This window comes from Loxodonta africana, chromosome 25 (assembly GCF_030014295.1).
Source record: "Loxodonta africana isolate mLoxAfr1 chromosome 25, mLoxAfr1.hap2, whole genome shotgun sequence".
NCBI classification, from domain to species: domain Eukaryota; kingdom Metazoa; phylum Chordata; class Mammalia; order Proboscidea; family Elephantidae; genus Loxodonta; species Loxodonta africana.
In genome coordinates, this window is record NC_087366.1 from 21,682,263 (window position 1) to 21,703,361 (window position 21,099).

Consider the following 21,099-nt stretch of genomic DNA (forward strand, 5'->3'; position numbering starts at 1 on the left):
ATAACGCATATCCAGCCTTTAACACTTGCCTGACACGAGGTAAGACCTACATAAACAAATTGTGTCACATTATCATAGCCAGATAATGTATATGAACATGTTTGTTGAGGATGAGACACAACTACTGCTTACTCTGAAAACAAGCCTGCCTTTCTCTATGGGTACAAACGTTTCCCCCCCCTCAGCCGGAGGGTAGAAGCCTGAGAAAACAGCCCATGCTCCGCCCCCCCAGAGCCCCGCCTCCACGGTCGTGTGACGCTCTGCCCTGGCCCCGCCGACGAGGGGCGGGGCTTGTCTTGGACACGTGAGCGCGGGTGCGGAAGCAGTGCTGTGGGCAGCGTTCGTGGTTGGCCGCCACCAAGGGTCCCGGGGCGGGGTCAGGCCTGCCGGACGCGCCGGGAGGAGCTCGGGGAGGAGGCTGCCGCGGGGGCCGGCTCCAGAGTCTGGGATTCGCTTCTCGACGCCGACTGAGCGCTGGACCTGCGGCCGTCCGGTGCACCCGCTCCTGCGCGCGCGCTCGCTGCTCTGGATCCTCCAGGCCGAGGCGCCGGCGGCTGCGGGAGGCCGGTGGATTGGGCGGAGGAAGGCCAGGAGGGCGCGGGCGCCCTGTGCTCTGATCAAGCGTGAGGCGGCCGGGGGCCGGGACGCCATGTCCATGGAAGACCCCTTCTTTGTGGTGAAAGGGTGAGTGTCGGCGAGGGCTCTAGTGCAGAGGGGCGGCTGTGCTGCCTGCCTGCACCTCTCTGCTCCCCTGGCTGTAGGGGGAGGGAAGCAAGTTGAGGCTGGGGAGGGGACAGTGGGGACGGCTTAGCCTCGAGAGCCATGACCAAGCGTCCAGAGACACCCCCTCCCCGCCCTACCTGGACGGTGAAACCTGCGCTTCCATCCAAGCCCCTGGTAGGGGCCTCCCTTGGGCCTGTTCGCTGCAGTACAACTTCTCTTGGCGTCAGGGGGTTCAGCAGCGCTGCAGGTGGGGAGAGGCACAGGCCCTAGCTAAAACAGGGGTGGTAGTCGAGCTTGGCACTCTGCTTCGAAGGAGGGAAAACAGCATCTGGGCAGGAAAAGGGAAATGGACCTCCTGAGCTTTGTAGTTAGCGTTGACGGGGGTGAGCTCCCATTGTCCATTGAGTTTGGAGCGCTCGCCCGCAGACCGGTGACACCACAACCTGCCCAGAGGCGGCTGAGCACGTTTGGAGGGAGGGAGGCGGGGGCGGGTGTTGATGTGCGAGACTGGGGAGCTTTGCACCGGAAGACAGCTCAATTCATTGGGGGAGTTTTTACTGAGCAACGTGATGAGAGGAAAACAGTCGTTCATACCCAGTGATGGTGTTGGAAGGAAAACAAAATGAAATCAGCCAAACTAAACTTTCAGCTCTCTATTAGCAACCGGGATTTTCCCACACTGCTAAAGGAAATGAGTGGTTTCTTTTAACTCCGTGATTTCAACGAGGCTGTTTGACAGGTTCCCCCCACCTCTTCTTCTGCTTTTCAGAATGGAACTGCCTTACTTTATTTTTCCCTATTAGCTGTCAGGACTCCATCTTTGGAGACAGAAACTTAAATTTCACTTTGTTTTATCAACTGTGTGGCCATTAAACAGATACATGAAAGATCTGATTCTGATATGGTAACATTTCTCATAACTTGTCAGCTCTATGTTATACATGTCAAATTTAAACAACAAAAATCTGACAACTACAAAGGTCCGGCAAGATCAGTACTAATAACCATCAAGTACCCCCTTGCTTTCAACCAGTTGTTACTAGCTTCCTGTTTCCATAGTGGTTAAAGCTAACCAGTTGCTTGGGTGTTCATTGTTTTTGAAGGCCCTGTTATCCTTTATTCTCAGTATATTTAAGTAGTACTTTAGGTAAAATGGAAGCCCTGGTGGCGTAGTGATTATGTGCTGTGCTGCTGGCCTAAAGGTCAGCAGTTCCAATCCACCAGGTGCTCCTTGGAAACTCTGTGGGGCAGTTCTACTCTGTCCTATAGGGTTGCTATGAGTCAGAATCGACTTGATGGCAAGGGGTTTGTTTAGGTAAAACACTTTATTATCAACGGTACAATATAATTCATTCATACTACTACTTTCCATTTTCCTAGAAAGGTTTTTCTTCCCCTTACTTTAATTTAGGTGGGGAAATACTGAGTTATAGACTTACTAAAAATATGTGGCTCTCTACCCGGAGAATGTGTTGTTTACTAGAAAGATTGGTTTAGGGGTAAATTTAAAATTTTTTAAACTGTGTGTTTTTCTTTGAAAGTCTTTAATGCCTAAGTTGCAAAAGTTATCACTGGCAGTGGAGATCAAAGATGATGATTTTTTTTGTTTGATTTTTAATGGAATTTGCAAAAACCCTAAATTGTTTTGCCACCCTGACATTTCCCCCTGATCGTATCCAATACAGTCTACCAATGCTTGTTCATTGATAGGGTATCACTACTTTATTGGAACGTTGGGTTGGAGTTTTGGTTGACATTTCTTAGTATATCATTTTAGCTCCTGCTCTTAAGGTAGTCGGAAGGAAAAGAGACTCGATACCTTCTACAGTGGAAAGGTAAAGTCAGCCATATGGGTGTCTCCAAATTGTTTGTGTGATGGCATATTTGGGGAGCCTTGTACTTCTGTTGGAGCCCTGGTGGCATAGTGGTTAAGAGCTTGGCTGCTAACCAAAAGGTCGGCAGTTCGAATCCACCAGCTACTCCTCGGAAGTCCTATGGGGCAGTTCTGCTCTGTCCTATAAGGTCGTTATGAGTGGGAATTGACTTGATGACAATGGGTTTGGTTTTTGTGTTTTTTTTTTTTTTTGATACCTCCATAGGGTCAGAATTGACTTGATGGCAACACGTTTGGTTTTTTTTTGGTTTGTACCTCCATTTACTAAATGTGTTGTAAATGTACTATGCAATGCGGAAAAATTAAAGTCACCTAAGTTATGGCTCTTAGCCTAGGAGTTTACAGTTTAATCCGGGAAACAGCTTACTCCCAAACTAAGTAGAAATGACAAGCAGTAGATGATTAAGTGCTGAAGTGATTGCTGCAGAATAGTGCCCCAGAGTTCAGAGAAAGGCAACTCACTAGAAATTGTTGTGGTTGGAAAAACTGTCTGGAGGTAGTGGTAGGTCTCGAAGGAGCCCTGGTAGTACAGTGATTAACGCTTGCCGAAAGGTTGGCAGTTTGAACTGACCAGCCACTCCGCAAGAGAAAAACGTGGCAGTCTGCTTCCATAAAGATTACAGCCTTGGAAACCCTATGGGGCAGTTCTGTGCCCTGTAGTGTCACTATGAGTCAGAAACCACTCAATGGTAATGTTTTTCCTTTTTTTTTTTTTTTTTAGTAGGCCTTGAAAGGAGCCCTGGTTGCACAGTGGTTAAACACTAGGCGGCTGGCTAGTTTGAATCCACCAGCTACTTTGTGGGAGAGAAGACCTGGTGATCTGCTCCCATGAAGATTACAGCCTAGAAAACCCAATGGGGCAGTTTTGTTCTGTCATATGGGGTTGTTATGAGTTGAAATAGACTCAACAGCGCACAAAAACAGTAGGACTTGAACTAGGTTTCGAAGATGGGTAGAACTGAGATAATTCAGGCTCATCTCTCACCTGGATTGTTACCAAAGAGTTTCTTAACTGGTCTTTCTGTATCTACCCTCTTAAGTCTTTGATCTGCCCTTGGATCAGTCTAGACCAGCACTGTCCAATAAAAACATAATGGAAGCCACCTATATCATTTTATATTTTCTAGTAGGCACATTCAAAAGGTAAAAAGGAACTAGTGGAATTTATTTTAATGTTTTATTTAACCTAAACCTTCAAAATCTGGTGCGTACTTTACACTTACAGCACATCTTAATTTGTATCCTAAATTTTCATCAAAAATACTTGGTCTGTATTTAGATTTCATTATATTTACAGTTGAAAAAGTAGATTCACATCCCCAAATTGTTCAAACATACTTCAAAGTTTTCCAGTAACTGAGTTGCATATGAAAGTAAAAAAATAGCACGGGAAATCCGGGGTGGAAAGTGTGCTGTCACATTATAGGGAGAGCAACTAGGGTCACATAACAATGTGTGTATAAATTTTTGTCTGAGAAAAAATAAATAGTTTGTCACACCAAGCACGTTTCAAATGCTCAGTAGTCACATGTGGCTTCCGTTTTAGATGGCACAGGTGTAGCTTTTCTAGAACCCAAGCAGGTGTACCCTATTTAATATTTAGTGCAGCCTGTGGTGGCGTAGTAGTTAAGTGCTACAGCTGTTAACCAAGAGGTTAGCAGTTCAAATCCGCCATGCGCTCCTTGGAAACTCTGTGGGGCAGTTCTGCTCTGTCCTGCAGGGTCGCTATGAGTCAGAATCAACTTGATGGCAGTGGTTTTGGTTGCCTACAGAATAAAGTCCAAGTACATCATGACCTCCATGTCCAGCCCCTTTTATCCCCTCCCCTCCGCTCACTGCTCCCTCCTGCAACCTCAGTGCTCCAGTGATGCCAGACTTAGTACAGTGTCCAGGAGAGCAGTCGCTGCATGCTCTTGTCCCACGTGCATCTGCTCTGCCTGATTCACCCACTCAACTTTGAAGATTCATTGTGAGTGTCTTCACTGCCTCCATGAAGTGCTTCCATTGGCACCTGTAACACATTATTGCACCTCTTCCTCTGGCTATCTTTCATGATTAGACTATGAGCTCTGAAGGTTGAGACTGTTTTTCCTGTATTCCCAGGCCAGCACCTGGAATATATAGATGTTGAATGAGTACTTTTTGGTGGTGGTGGTAGTAAGGGGTGGTGTGTTATCGGTGGGAACACCATCAGCAGAGACCCTGAGGTGGGCGTTGTGTGTTTAGAAATCATCATGGAGACCAGCCCAGATGAAGTAGGAAGTTTTTGGGGGAAGTAATAACATTTAAAGATCTGTCTCCTATGCCAAGCATTGTATGCTAAGTAAGCACTTTCTGTGAGTCGTTGTTTATCTTCCTAGATCCTAGCCACTTTTTTTTTTAATTAACTTTTATTGAGCTTCAAGTGAACGTTTACAATTCAAGTCAGTCTGTCACATATAAGTTTATATACATCTTACTCCGTACTCCCACTTGCTCTCCCCCTAATGAGTCAGCCCTTCCAGTCTCTCCTTTCGTGACAATTTTGCCAGCTTCCCACTCTCTCTATCCTCCCATCCCCCCTCCAGACAGGAGATGCCAACACAGTCTCAAGTGTCCACCTGATATAATTAGCTCACTCTTCATCAGCATCTCTCTCCTACCCACTGTCCAGTCCCTTCCATGTCTGATGAGTTGTCTTCGGGAATGGTTCCTGTCCTGGGCCAACAGAAGGTTTGGGGACCATGACCACCGGGATTCCTCTAGTCTCAGTCAGACCATTAAGTCTGGTCTTTTTATGAGAATTTGGGGTCTGTATGCCACTTATCTCCTGCTCCCTCAGAGGTTCTCTGTTGTACTCCCTGTCAGGGCAGTCGTCGATTGTGGCCAGGCACCAACTAGTTCTTCTGGTCTCAGGATGATGTAGGTCTCTGGTTCATGTGACCCTTTCTGTCTCTTGGGCTCTTAGTTGTCGTGTGACCTTGGTGTTCTTCATTTTCCTTTGCTCCAGGTGGGTTGAGACCAATTGATGCATCTTAGATCCTAGCCACATTTTAAAGATGAGCCGGAGGAAGCACAGGACCAAAAAAACCAAACCCACTGCCGACATTGATTGCAGCTCATGGCAACCCCATAGGGTTTCTGAGGCTGTAAATCTCTACAGAAGCAGACTGTCACGTCTTTCTCCCACAGAGCTGCTGGTGGTTTTGAACTGCCAACATTTTGGTTAGCATTTGATCACTTTAACCGCTGCATCACCAGGGCTTCTTATGAGGAAGCACAGAGGGGTTAAGTTATCTGACCAAGGTCACATAGCTAGTAAGTGGTGAACCCAGGATTCAAATTTGAACAGCCTAATTTTTTAAATTCCACTCATACTGTTAACACTTCAGTTATGAATACAATAGGGTCAGGTTATACTGGCCCAAGGAAAACCTCATCTTGAGTACATTAGAGATTTTAAAGCAGGGGAATGACATGAAATTAGGTTTTAGGAGTATTGATTTGGTAGCAGTGTTGGGTGTGTCCGTGTGAGGAAAAACTAGAATGTTGTGATTTAAATATGACATGATTAGTACCTGAGTGTTTCAGGCTCGTTTTATGAGGTTTTGACATTATTGATGTCTTGTTTAGAGCAGAATCCCCAACACTGCAACTGGGCAGCTGGGCTTTTAGGGTAGCTTTGGTCCTGCCTGCTCCAGACATTCACACTGTCTTTTGTGGCAGATTTGCCCAATGCAGTATGTTGTTTTAACCCTCTTCTTCCTGACTTGCACTCTGGTCTCAAGTCCAGTTGGTCATCATGTCTTATCAGTGCTATCCCTTGGATATTTCTGGGGTCTTCTCTCTGTTTGGAGTTTCTCTGTCCTACTTCATGTTCTCATCTGGACTCTTGTAAGCAGCTTCTTCAGCAAGCCACCTTGCCATCACACCAGTCTCTTCACAGTGCTACCAGATGTGACCATGGAAATATGATTAAGTCATTTCTCTATTCAGAATCTTTCATGCTAAAGTATTTATTGAGTGTCTGGTGTCTGTGTGCCAGGGGCTGAGATACAGCAGTGAGTAAAAAACATACCTGTGCTTTTGGAGCTCATATTCTAGAGGGGAGAGACAGACATTAAACACATTAACAAATGTACAGTGTGTCAGGTGTTAGTAAATTCTCTAAGAAGAATAAAGCTAGGCAGAGAAAAAGAGATGGATGCTTTGGGTGTAACTTTTCATATGACTATAGGAGGTGGTGAGGTTTGGTGAAAAGCACTGGGCTTTGGTATTTAGACTGACCTGGGCTTAGGATCCCACTTCTGCTAATTACTTGGTGTAACTTTTGACAAGTTACTTATCTTCTTTAAACCGTTTCTTTAGGTACAAACTAGGCTTAACCAACCAAAAGAAACAAACCCATTGCCATCAATTTGATTCTCACTCATAGTGAGTGACCTTATAAGTCAGAGTAGAGCTGCCCCATAGGGTTACCAAGGTTGTATAAAGCAAACAGTCTGTTACATCTTTCTCCTGCTGAGCGGCTGGTGGGTTCAAACTGCTGACCTTTCGGTTAGCAGCCAAGCTCTTAACCACTGTGCAACCAGGGCTTCTTCCCGGCTTAACAGTGTCTATAGGTTATGAGGTTAAATGAGATAGTGCATATATTGCCTAGCACAGTTTTGAAAAAAAAGGCATATATCAAATGCTCAATAAATATTCCATCTTTCCCTTTTCAATGTCTGTTTATATGTTTCCATCCAAAAAGATTGCCCTTTCTGAGGGTAAAGACCATGTCTTGTTTTTTTGAGTAATATTTAAAATATGCTTATTTTAGAAATAAAGAAAAACATAAAGAAGAAAAAGGAAAATCTACTGAAATGCCACCGTCAGGAAATAATTAGTTAAAATTTTGGTGTCCTTGGAGGATGCCCTGCCCCAGACTACTGCCCTAAGACAACCCTCTAACTTGAAACTGAAGACATTCCCAGAGGCCACCTTTTAGCCAAATAATAGTCGGGGCTTTAAAATAAGCAGTAACATCCATAAAGAACATCCTCCTTAGAACAATCAACTGTATGAGACCAAAAGGGCAACATTTGCCCAAAACCAAAGATGAGAAGGCAGGGAGGGACAGGGAAACTAGACTAATGGAAACGAGGAACCCAGGGAGGAAATGGGGAGAGTGCTGACACATTGTGGGAATTGCAACCAATGTCACAGAACAATTTGTGTAAGAATCATTGATTGGAAAACTAATTGCTATGTAAACTTTCACCTAAAGCACAATAAAATGTTGAAAAAATTTAAAAAACACAACAAAATTTAAGTGTCTTTCTTTTCAGTCTTTGTTTATAGTTAGGATTTCATGTAATAATATCCATCAGTTTTTGATTACTTATTATGTACCAGCAAGTGCTAAGAAGCTAGCAGAGGTTGTCTTTTGAATCCTTGTGAAGTAGGTACTATTATCATCATTTTATAAATGAGAAAAATGAAACCGAGGGGGGAAAAACTTCTCCAAGTTTATAAGCTTGTAAGTGGAAAGGCCAGGATTTATATGTGTATGTATTATTACTAATAATCATTTTTGTGATTTGGATCACACTGTGTTATGGTTTTATGGTCCTTTTATATGTATTTCTTGGGGAGAGGGAACTTTAAATAACTATACAGTGTTATGTCATAGAACTTATCTCCTAGGATGGGCATTTATGATGTTTCCAATTCTTCACTATTAGACAATGTAGTGGTAAGCCTCCTTCTCATGGGTCTTTATCAGTGGTTCCGATTATTCCCGTAATCTATATTCCTGTAGCAGAGTTGCTTATTCCCAGGGCATGCACATTTTCAAGGCTTTTGATGGATATGATCAGATTGCCCTCCAGGAGATACCCTTCTTGACCTGCTGTTCCCACCACAGCCCTGCAGGGCTTGAGGGGCCCATTTCCCTTGATCCACTTACCTGTATTGGGATTCTCATTTTTCTCTTTATTATTTTGCTAGGTGAAAAATACCATACTTAAAACCATGCCTTATTCATCTTTGTATTCAGTAGGGACTCATTCCATGTTTGATGAGTGAGCCCGTGTTGAATTTTTGGTCCTGTAGTTTTTTTCTTCTCTTGTTGGAAAGCTTTTAGAATTTGCCTCCCTTTGGAATTTGCAACTTCTAACCGAACAGGTCACAAAGAAAACCACGTAATTGAGCTTGTTGGAATATGTGAGTATATTGGTACCAAGTGAGCCTCTCCTACTAGTAAGGGCATGAATGTTGTTGCTCTTTGATATTTGCTGACTTGGAGGCTTTGTTACCTGAAAAAGGGTAGTTTATTTCCAGGTTCTTGGCTGTAGGTCAGTGCTGAAATAATGAAATAAGTAAGCAAATGAGCCAGATGGTATATATTAAAAAAAAATATATATATATATTATGTTGTATTATTCTCTTTCTCTTGTCTGTTTGTCTAGCCTTCTTAGCACTAGATTCTGAGATTCTTGAGGGCAAGCATCATGTATTTTATTCACAATATTGAAAAAAACTGTTTATTGGTATACCAAAAACCCAAACCCATTGCCCTCAAGTCGATTCCGACTCATAGCTGCCCTATAGGACAGAGTAGAACTGTGCCATAGGACTTCCAAGGAGCGGCTAGTGAATTCGGACTGCCGACCTTTTGTTTAGCAGCCCATCTCTTAACCACTCTGCCATCAGACCTCCGTTTATTGGTATAGTCACTGTGAAAAAAATTAACCCGACTTGCAGAGTAATTTTGGTCCAGTAAAATTGAATATAAAGCAAATCTCATTTATTATATTAAAAAAAAAATCAGAATCAGATGTTTCATTGTAAAAACAACTTTGTTAAGTGTTTGTTTTAAATTTATTGGATGTCGAATACTGCATTTGGCTCTCTGGAATTGTCTAGGTATACAGATATGTGAAAGAGCATACATAAAAGAGAGTATACATTCTGTGTAAGATTTTTGAAGAGTTGAGATGTTGTGGAGATTGAAAAAAGGAAAGACCCGCAGTAGGAATGTTGGTCAAGAATGCTTGAATGAAGCAGGTGGGGGCCTCAGTCTGGGCCCTGAGCAAAACTGTAGAACCAGGAAAGAGAGAGATGAGGATGGGAAGAATACCTGCCAATTAAAACAACTTGTTTTAATGAAAAAGCAGGTTGGATGATACAGTTGGCCAGTTTTGGGGTAGAAGGAGATGTAGAAGATATAGATTTACACCTGCCTGAGGAGTGTAAATTTAATCTGATACCTATTGTAAATTCTTAGTCATGAGGCAGCCTTAACTAGCAGTTACTATTCACTTGCCTATAGTTAAACAGCTTTTAAGGGGAAGAGCCAGGACTCAAACCCAAGTCTTCTGATTCCACAAAGAAAATAAACTTGTCTGGAGGCTTTGCAAAGAAGGGATTAAATAGGCCTTGGTAGTAGAAAGAGCCTTGTACTGAGAGGCAGAAGAATTGAGGCTAGCAGCTTGGGTTGTCTGAGTCCGAGCTCTAATGAATATAGACTAGAATATCTTGAAACTTCCTTCCAGGTCCAAAAATCCAGTGATGGGGCTTACGTAGAGGTTGTGCAAGGTAAGGAGTAGGAAAGGGAGTCAATGATGACGCTTGTCTAGACAAGTTTTGAAACTTGGAAAGTGGCACTATTGACTAAAATGGGGAAGTTAAGGAAGCAGGATTTTTTTTTTTTTAATCTTTTTGCTTGAATACTTGCTTTTTTAGTAGAATTTGATTAGTTGTGTTTTTTTTTTTTTTTTTTGGCAAAATAATCCTAAAGGCAGATAAAAATATAGAAATTAATCCTGGGTGAGGTGTTAGGTTGAAAATATCATTGGAAAATTACCAGCTTAATGGGGTATTTTGAACTTGCAAATGCTGATGAGCACCTAAAAAAAACAGCTGTCCTCTAGTGGACCCTGACTCATGGCAACAGTAAAACTGTGCTCCGTAGGGTTTTCGATGGCTGATTTTTCAAAAGTAGCTCACCAGTCTTTTCTTCCAAGGCACCTTTGCATAGACTCAAGCCTCCAACCTTTCTGTTAGCAGCCAAGTACATTAACTATTTGTACCACCCAAGGACTCCGCCGAGCCCCTAGAAACCGTAAAAAGAATGCTGAGAACTGTGGGAAAAAGTGAAAAAGAGTAAGAAGAAAATCGGTAGAAAACTAGACCAGCACAATGTCACAGATACAAAGGAGCTGAGAATCTCAGGAAAATTAATGCAATGGGCTATAATATCAAGTACACTGAAAAGGATGCGTTAAATTCACTGACCTTGATGAGCAGTGTCGTTGGTGGCAGTAGTACTGATCCAGGGGAGTTGTGATAGCACAAGCAGGTTGGAATAAAAAATTGTATGTAACTAATAGTAAAGGCAAGCAGCCCTGATGGTGCAGTGGTAAAGCACTTGGCTGCTAACCGGAAGGTTAGTGGTTGGAACCCACCAGCTGCTCCGGGGGAGAAAGAAGTGGCCATCTGCGTCCGTAAAGATTACAGCCTTGGAAACTCTATGGGTCAGTTCTACTCTGTCCTACGGGATCTCTATGAGCCAAAATCAACTCAAGTAGTAAAGTTAATTTTTTTCACAAGAATAATTACAAAAGATATTACAGTGAGGTTGAATTTGGAAATGGCAGTAAAGTCAAATAAAGGGTATGACTATGGAAGTTAAGACAATAAAAAGAACTCCTTCCTTACGCAGCCGAAGGGCTTGGTGGTGGGACAAGGACCAGTGGGTTAAGGAGCAGGAGCCAATTCCAGTAGGGTAAGGAATGGGAGGGTGATGTGGTTGCACAACCTGGGTTTTTCAAGTTTGGTTACTAGAGTGGAAAATATATGCCTTTACTAACCTCTCAGTATATTGATGAAACTGGGACCTCTCTCGGAAACCCTGGTGGCATAGTGGTTAAGTGCTACGGCTGCCAACCAAAGGGTCGGCAGTTCAAATCTGCCAGGTGCTCTTTGGAAACTCTGTGGGGCAGTTCTGCTCTGTCCTATAGGGTCGCCATGAGTCGGAATCAACTCGACGGCACTGGGTTTGTTTTTTTTGGTTTGGGACCTCTCTCAGATACAGATGCTATGGCAGGTTATATTTTTGCAAAGATGGCTATGTGTGTGTGTGTGTATATATATATATATATATATATATATATAAGCCAAATCAAACCCATTGCCATCAAGTCAATTTTGACTTAAAGCGACCCTATAGGACAGAGTAGAACTGCACCATGGAGTTTCCAAGGAGCGCCTGGTGGACTTGAACTGCTGACCTTTCGATTAGCAGCCGTAGTTCTTAACCAATACGCCACCAGGGTTTCCAGCATATATATATATATATATATCTTACCCAGTTGTTTTTCTTAAGTTGTGAAGCTGGCCTTCGTCTCTCAAGAACTGAGATCTGTGTTTCCTTGATTCTGATCAGATCTTCGTAACTGCCTTGACTAATGGAATGAGGCAGAAGTGACACTGCTTGATTTCTGAAGCTGCCACTAAAGGCAACCAATTTAGCTTCCTTCTGGCTCTTCCTGTCTTGAGACGTAAGCCTAGGGTGCCCTGAACTAACATCTAAGAAGTCCAGCTATGCTAAAGCTACTCTGCTGGAGAGATCATGTGGAGAGAATCTAGAGTTAGGCTTTTCTGAGGCGCCTCCACCCTTACATCCCCAGTCTATTGAATCTTTTAGCTGAGGCCCCAAACGCTGTGGAGCAGAGACAAACCATCTCTGCTGTGTCCAGTGTGAATTCCTGACTCACAGAACCTGTCTTAGTTATCTAGTGCTGCTATAACAGATATACCACAGGTGGATGGCTTTAACAAAGATAAATTTATTCTCTTACAGCCTAGGAGGCTAAAAGTCCGAATTCAGGGTACCAGCTCCAGGGAAGGCATTCTCCCTGTTTGCTCTGGGGGAAGGTCCTTGTCATCAATCTTCCTCTGGCCTAGGAACCTCTCAGCGCAGGGACCCCACGTGCAAAGGATGCGCTCTCCTCACGTCATTCATGGTAGCATGAGGTCCCTTTGTCTCTCTGCTCTATTCTCCTGTATTTCAAAAGAAGACTCAAGATACAATTTAATCTTGTAGATTGAGTCCTGACTCTTTAACATAACTGCGTCTAATCCTGCCTCATTAACATCATAGATATAGGATTTACAACAAATAGGAAAATCACATCAGGTGACAAAATGGTGAACAATCACACAATACTGGGAATCGTGGTCTAGCCAAGTTGACACACATTTTTGGGGGACACAATTCAATCCATAACAGTGACCATAGTAAATATTTTATACCACTAGGTTTTGAAGTAATTTGTTACACAGCCATAGAAAATGGAACAGATACCAATGTGGAATCTATCAGCATGGTCAAAGAAGAAAGGAGAAATCAAAAAGATGATGGAGATTGCAGCTACAACTATCGTAAAATTTGGTGGTACAATTAAATGACAGGTACTGGGAAATAAAAGCTCCATAGTGGCTGAAACACTCCTCCCATTTTAGTTTGTAAACTTGTTGAGATCCAAATAAGAAAGCCTTGTGGTTTGTGGATATCCGGATGTGTTACCTCTAGAAGTTGGCTGGGATGGTGAGCCCTTCACAGTGGTGGAACAGGTGGGAAGGTTGAATGGGAGAGGCTCAACTACAATGACAAGGAGTCATTGTTGGGCTGGCTTCAAAAACAGGTTGGTCCTGTCAGTGTCAACTTTTTATGTAGAAGATATGAGAGAAGTTGGTTTTGAAAGCTTGGATGACTTATTTTTGCCCAAAAGATGCATTCTTTTTTTTTTTTTTTATTGCCTAGATCTCAGGTTTTTATTTCATTTTATTTTTTATCGTACTTTAGATGGAGATTTACAGAACAAACTAGCTTCACATTAAAAAAATCAGTGCACGTATTGTTTTGTGACATTGGTTACCAACCCCATGACATGTCAGCATTCTCCCTTCTTGGCCTTGGGTTCCCAGTCACCAGCTTTCTTATCCCCACCTGCCTTCTAGTCCTTGCCCCTGGGGTGGTGTGCCGCTTCAGTCTTGTTTTATGGGCCTGTCTAATCTTTGGCTGAAGGGTGAACCTCAGGAGTGACTTCATTACTGAGCTAAAAGGGTGTCTGGGGGCTGTACTCTCAGAGTTTCTCCGGTCTCTGTCAGGCCAGTAAGTCTGGTCTTTTTTTGTGAGTTTGAATTTTGTTCTACATTTTTCTCCAGCTCTGTCTTGGACCCTCTTTAGTGATCCCTGTGAGAGCAGTCAGTGGTGGTAGCTGGGCACCAACTGGTTGTTCTGGACTCGGTCTGGCAGAGGCTGTGGTAGTTGTAGTCTATTAGTCCTTTTGACTAACCTTTCCCTTCTGTCTTTGGCTTTCTCAAAGGATACGTTCTTTTTTTTTTTTTTTTACCGTACTTTAGGTGAATGTTTACAGAACAATCTAGTTTCTCATTACACAGTACACATATTGTTTTGACATTGGTTAACCACCCCATGACATGTCAACACTCTCCTTTCTCAACCTTAGGTTCCCTATCACCAACTTTCCTCTCCCCTCCTGCCTTCTAGTCCTTGTCCCAGGGCTGGTGTGCCCCTTTAGTCTCATTTTGTTTTATAGGCCTGTCCAATCTTAGGCTGAAGGGTGAACGTCAGGAGTGACTTCATTACTGAGCTGATAGAGTGTCCAGTGGCCGTACTCTCAGGGTTTCTCCAGTCTGTCCAGCCTGTCTTACTGGCCTGACAGAGACCGGAGAAACTCTGAGAGTATAGCCCCCAGACACCCTTTTAGCTCAGTGATGAAGTTACTCCTGAGGTTCACCCTTCAGCCAAAGATTAGACAGGCCCATAAAACAAAACAAGACTGAAGTGGCACACCACCCCAGGGGCAAGGACTAGAAGGCAGGAGGGCATAAGAAAGCTGGTGACTGGGAACCCAAGGCCAAGAAGGGAGAATGCTGACATGTAGTGGGGTTGGTAACCAATGTCACAAAACAATATGTGCACTGATTTTTTAATGCGAAGCTAGTTCTGTAAATCTCCCTCTAAAGTACAAGAAAAAATAAGCAAGCCTGGTCTTTCTTTTTGAGTTAGAGTTTTGTTCTATATTTTTCTTCAGCTCTGTCTGGGACTCTCTATTGTGATCCCTGTCAGAACAGTCAGTGGTGGTAGCGAGGCACCATTTAGTTGTTCTGGACTCAGTCTGACGGAGGCAGTGGTAGATGTGGCCCATTAGTCCTTTGGACTAATCTTTGCCTTGTATCTTTAGTTTTCTTCATTCTTCCTTGCTTCCGAAGGGGTGAGACCAGTGGAGTATCCTAGATGGTGGCTCACAGGCTTTTAAGATCCCAGACGCTACTCACCACAGTAGAATGTAGAACATTTTCTTTGTAACTATGTTATGCTACTGGAGCTAGATGTTCCCCAAGACCACAGTCCCCATAGCCCTCAGCCCAGCAATTAGGTCCCTCAAGGAGTTTGGCTGCATCTGTGGAGCTTCCATGACCTTGCCTTGTACAAGTTGCGCAGGCTTTCCCAGTATAGTATACTGCCTTACCCTTCACCAAAGCTACCACTTATCTATTGTCTGTTTAGTGTTTTTCTGTCCCTACCCCTGGCCTTCCCTTGTTACCGTTAAAGATTGTTTCTTTTTGTGTGCAAACCTTTCGTGAATTTTTACAGTACTGGCCTCATACAGTATTTGTCCTTTTGTGACCGACTTATTTCACTCAGCATAATGCCCTCCAGATTCACCCATGTTATCAGATGCTTCACACATTCATCGTTGTTCTTTATTGTTACGTAATACTCCATTGTGTGTATGTACCACAGTTTATCCAGTCATCTGTTGATGGGCATCTAGGTTTCTATGTTTTTGCTGTTGTGAACAATGCTGCAGTGAACATGGGTGTGCATATGTCTATTTGTGTGACAACTCTTATTTCTCTAGGATATATTCCTAGGAGTGGGATTGCTGGATCATACGGTATTTCTATTGCTAGCTTTCTAAGGAAGCGCCATATCATCTTCCAAAATGGTTGTATGATTTTGCATTCCCACCAGCAGTGTTTAAGAGTTCTGATCTCTCTGCAGCCTCTCCAATGTTTGTTATTCCTGTTTTTTTGATTCTTGCCAGTAATGCTGGGGTGAGATGGTATCTCATTGTGGTTTTGATTTGCATTTGTCTAATGGCTAGTGGTCACGATCGTTTCCTCATGTGTCTGTTGGCCCCTTGAATGTCTTCTTTGGTGAAGTGTCTGTTCATTTCCTTTGCCCATTTTTTAATTGGATTATTTGTCTTTTTGTTGTAGAGGTGTTGGATTTTCTTGTAGATTTTAGAGATTAGACTTTTGTCTGACTTGTAATAGCCATTTTTTTTCCCAGTCTGTAGGTTCTCTTTTTACTCTTTTGATGAAATCTTTTGATAAGCATAAGTGTTTAATTTTTAGAAGATCCCAGTTACGTAGCTTATCTTCTGGAGTTTATGTGTTGTTGATTGTGGTTTGTATCCTGTTAATACCGTGTATGAGGGCCTCTAGTGTTGATCGTATATTTTCTTCTTTGAGCTTCATAGTTTTTGGCTTTATATTTAGGTCTTTGATCCATTTTGAATTAGTTTTTATATACGGTTTGAGGTATGGGTCCTGTTTTATTTTTTTGCAGATGGACATCCAGGTTTGCCATCACCATTTGTTAAAAAGACTATCTTTTCCCCATTTGATGAACTTCGTCGAAGATCAGGTGACCATAGGTGGATGGATTTACATCTGGGCTCTCAATTCTGTTCCGTTGGTCAATGTACCTCTTGTTGTACCAGTACCAGGCTGTTTTGACTACCGTAGGTTCTGAGGTCAGGCAGTGCGAGTCCTCCTAAACAGATACATTCTTGAAAGATGTATACTACCTTGTTTTTCATAGTTGCTTACAGAGAAGGAAGCTCTGCATTACAAATAATCTCCAACACAGGCCTGTGGTGGATTGCAGTGAGAGCTCTTGATTCTACTGTTCATAGGGAGTTTAATCCAGGAGGACATGACAGGTCTCATTATTTTAATGGACTATTTGGTGTACAGCAAAGGGGAAAAGCTTCGTGCCTGGTATTACCAACATTGGTGCTCTTTTAGCCCATGAGAGATGTGGCCTGTACAAGACAAAAGTGACCTTGGAAGCATAGGCTAAACCAGACTTTATAGGAAAAAGAGTCAATATCTTGTAGTTTGACGTTTGGGAGATTACAGACAAAAATGGATCGCTGTTACCTGAGGAGTCAGCAGATGGAGTTGCTCTCTCGGAGTGACGTTCACTCTCAGAGTGAAGTGCTCACATGGGGTAGCTGTGTGAAACAGACACAATGCTGGGTGTGCATTTGTGTAAAGTGCTAAGAACCAATTGATGCAGAAACAGCTCCCTTGTTTTTCTGTGAAAGTAATGTGAAGTAAACTAGATGGGCACTTCTCTTCTTGTTAAAACACTCACAGATCTCAAACAGATTACATGATTATAGCCTCTTTTTTATTAATTGATTTACTTGGAATGCCAAGTGAGTCTAAAAATTTAGTTCTAGATGCTTCCAAGTGATTATGAGAGTGTTGTCTCACAGGTTAGAGCCTCATATATTATTAGCTGTGTCTTGTGGCTCTTGAAACTGTTTAGGAATCCCAAGTTCTTTAGAAAATTCTGGTTACTCTTAATTAACTTGGCTTAAAAATAGATCTTGTATGTGACCAGTATTGTTTTCTATATCCAATTCATGCATTCTTTTCCAGGATAATGCTCAATTGAAATGATACTGGAAGAAGAAAAGTTGGGAGATATTTTAAGCTTTGAGGAATCCCATTGGCTGCTATGAAAATAGAATTCCTTAATATAGGTTATTATTATAAAATGACTCTTTTTTGGGTTTTATATGCAGTGGAGTTAGATTACAACATTTAAATGGTACATATTGGCCCAATAGGAGTCCCTCGATGGTGCAAACAATTAAGCACTAGATTACTAACCAAAAGATTGGCGGTTTGAACCCACCCATAGGTGCCTTGGAAGAAAAGCCTGGTGATATACTTCTGGGGTTTCGGTTTATTGGCCCAATGCTGGGGGAGAAAGTTTTTAAAACCTTGTGACTATTCCTAATTTAAAAGCATACTTTCAAGATTTGAGCCATTGCTGCAGTCCCCACCTTTGATTCTTAAAACATCTGTCTTAGAAATGTAAAATAAATGGATTCTTTGCCTTTCTTATGTCTGTGCTACTAGGTCAAAACTAAATATGAATCTTGTGGGGTGTTAAATGTTATCCTGTCTTTGGGTTGTAGCATATTTCTAATTCCTGCCTTTTCTTTCATTTCTTCCTCAGGATGTGCTTAAGTCCTTGAATGCTTAAGGACTTCTAGATTTTACTCTCAGCGCTGCTAGAATCTCTATCACTCTTCCCCTCCCCGCCAAATCTGAGTATTTACATTATCTTAAAGAGTTGTAGTTCTAAAGTATGGTCCATGGATCTCAGGGGGTCCCTAAGATCTGTTCACAGAGGGTTTATCAGGTTAAAACTCATAATAATACTAAGACATTTGCCCTTTTCGCTGTGTTGTCATTTTCACCAATGGAGCAAAAGCAATGGCAGGCACAACTGCTGGTGCCTTGGCATAAATCAAGGTGGTGGCACCAAATGGTGCTAGTAGTCATTGTATTCTTCACCACCCTGTACTAACAGTAAAAAAAAAAAAGTCATTTTCCCTTGAGAATGTCCTGCATGAAGCAGTAAAAATTAACCATCAAGTACACTTTTGTTCATTTAAAAAAATTTTAATTTACCTACAGTAAAATTTACCTTTTTTAGCATCCAATTCTGTGAATTTCACAAATGCCAATAGTCGTGTAACCACCACCTCCACAAATGATACAGAGCAGATCCATCACCCCTAGAAGTGTCCTGAGTCCCATGTAGTCAGCACCTCCCCTCATGTTCAGCACTTGGCAACTACTGATCTGTTTTCTGTCCCCCATAGTTTTTTTTTTTTATAGTTGTGCCGTTGGAAACCCTGGTGGCATAGTGGTTAAGTACTACAGCTGCTAACCATGAGGTCAGCAGTTCAAATCCGCCAGGCACTCCTTGGAAACTCTATGGGGGCAGTTCTACTCTGTCCTGTAGGGTCGCTATGAGTCGGAATCAACTTGACGGCAGTGGGTTTGGTTTTGGTTTACAGTTGTGCCATTTCCAGAATGTTATATAAATGGAGTCGTACAGTATGGGGCCTCTGAGTCTGGCTTCTTTTATTTGGCAGAATGCTTTTCAGATTTGTCCTCATTGTGTGTATCAGTAGTTGGCTCCTTTGTATTGATGAGCAGTATCTCACTGTATAGACGGACCACAGTTTACCCATGCATTAGTTGAAGGACCTTTGAGTTGTTTTCAGATTTGGGTGGTTATGAATAAAGCTGCTGTAAGCATTTGCAGGTTATTGTGTGAACATAGGCTTTCATTTCCGCTAGGAGTGGGATTACTGGGTCAGAAGTTTAATCTTATAAGAAACAGCCAAATTGTTTTTTAAAGTGATTGTGCCCTTTTGCATTCCCACTAGTTATTCCACCACCTGGCCAGCACTTAACGTTGTCTGCATTTTGTTGGTTTGTTTTTTTAAGCCGTCCTTGGGAATGTGGTGGTAGTTCATTGTATATTTAATTTGCATTTCCCTAGAGACTAAAGATATTGAGCATCTTTTTTTTTTGCTTGTTTGTCATCCATATGTCTTTAGTGAAGTAACTGTCCAAATTTTTGCCCATTTTTTAAACTGGGCTTGTTTTCTTATTGAGTTTTGAGAGTTCTTTATATATTCTAGATACAAGTCATTTATCAGCTGTGTAAGTTGCAAATATTTTCTCACTGTCTTAGTACAAGTTTTAATATTCTATGTGACAAAGTAGGAAGTGTGCATAAAGCATTTTGCCATATTGTGAAGAAAAATGGTTGTCTGCAGGAAAAGCACTTCTGTAATTGAATTGTGGCCTGACATAGTGGTTACCCCTGCCCCCCACCACAAGCCTCAGTTTTGCTTGAAAGAATGACTGACAGACAAACTGGTTATTCAGACTTGCGTATCTTCTCAAATCTCAAAATTATCTCAGTGATATTTGAGGGTATTAAAAATGAATGAGGCAAACCTTTCACTTCAGGGAAAACAACTGACAGTCCTTTTGCCAGTGATGAAATTAGAGCTTTCTTTTTTTTAACGGAATTTTGGAAAACGTATATTCACTACTATGATCTTAGAGACTCCCAGTACGTAAGTTTTTCTGATGACCTTGGTGCTGATAGTAATGAATATAGTTTTGGATATTGTATAATGGATTGAGTTGACATTGGGAAGACCTGCAGTACTCAGTAAACTAGCATTTTCCAAATGGCTAATGCATGGTGCTATAAAATCATGCTTCAGTAAAAGATCCATTCAAAGTACAAGATAGACCAATGGGTTGTAATGTTTGAGAGTTCAGAAAGTTACTCGATAAGATTTCAGCCTCTACATTGCAGCTAACCTTTAAGGAACTACCACTTGTCAAGTACTGGTGTGGTATCAAAAAAGAACATCCAGTTATCTGAAAAGACTGTTAAAATACTACTCTATTTTCCAAATCTATGTCTGTGTGAGGCTGGATTTTCATCATATACTTCGCCCAAAACATGTATCAGTAGACTGCATGTAGAAGCAGATATGAAAATCGAGCTGTTTTCTATTAAACCAGATATTAAAGAGATTTTCAAAAATGTAAAATAGTGCTACTCTTCTCAATAGATTTGTTTTAGAAATTATTGTTTTTTTTTTCTGAAAACTACGTTAACATGTAATAAGATTATTGCTGTTTTTAAATTAATGGACAAATATGTTTTAAACGACTGATTGAATTCCTAATATGGTAAATAGTGATAGATATAGCCCACTGCAGCCTCAGTTTTTTGAGGTCCTCAGTAATTTTTAAGAGTCCAAAAGAGTCCTGAGACCAAAAAGTTTAAGGACCGCAACTTAAAATAATTTAATTCTACAATCAGTGTTGTGCACTGGGTGGAAACATGATATGCCCTAGCCCAAGGCTTCTTAGTTTAAGGCTTTCAAGAAGGAATTTAAACCTACTTTCTAGAATTGATAAATTTTGTATTCTTTAAAATGAAATATTATCATTTCAGGTGGCTCTTTAAACTCTGTCTTCCATTATCATAGATGATATTCAGCATTTGTAGATAAACCAAGTACCTCATATTGTGGGAAGATGTATACCTCTTTCTCTACCAAATTTGCAGAAATCGCAATAAAGATTAAAGATCGTGGGTTTGCATCTCATTTACTTAATCCTTCCCCTTTTCATCTCAAATAGGGTTTCCTCATTAGCACTGGAAGTCCGAAGGCTGACATGAGAGGAGCAGTGAAAGGACTTACCTAACCCATAAATAGGATGTGAACACATGTTACAGATTCGTTGTTGGCCATATAGCTCACTGATTTATTCAGTAGCTGTATTCTCTG

General features: G+C 41.8%; 1 protein-coding gene across 4 annotated transcripts in view; it reads left to right on the plus strand.

Moving 5' to 3' along the window:
• Nucleotides 1-495: 495 nt before the first annotated feature.
• Nucleotides 496-21,099, plus strand: part of STX6 (syntaxin 6) — a 56,295-nt gene continuing 35,691 nt past the window's right edge. Inside the window, exon 1 of one of the 4 annotated variants that reach the window (XM_064276561.1) lies at nt 496-684. In XM_064276561.1, coding sequence (XP_064132631.1) covers nt 650-684 — 35 coding nt within the window. In that variant the 5' untranslated portion in view covers nt 496-649. The remainder of the gene's footprint in view (nt 685-21,099) is intronic. The other 3 variants (XM_023549218.2, XM_064276562.1, XM_003410971.4) reach the window with 3 other exon arrangements.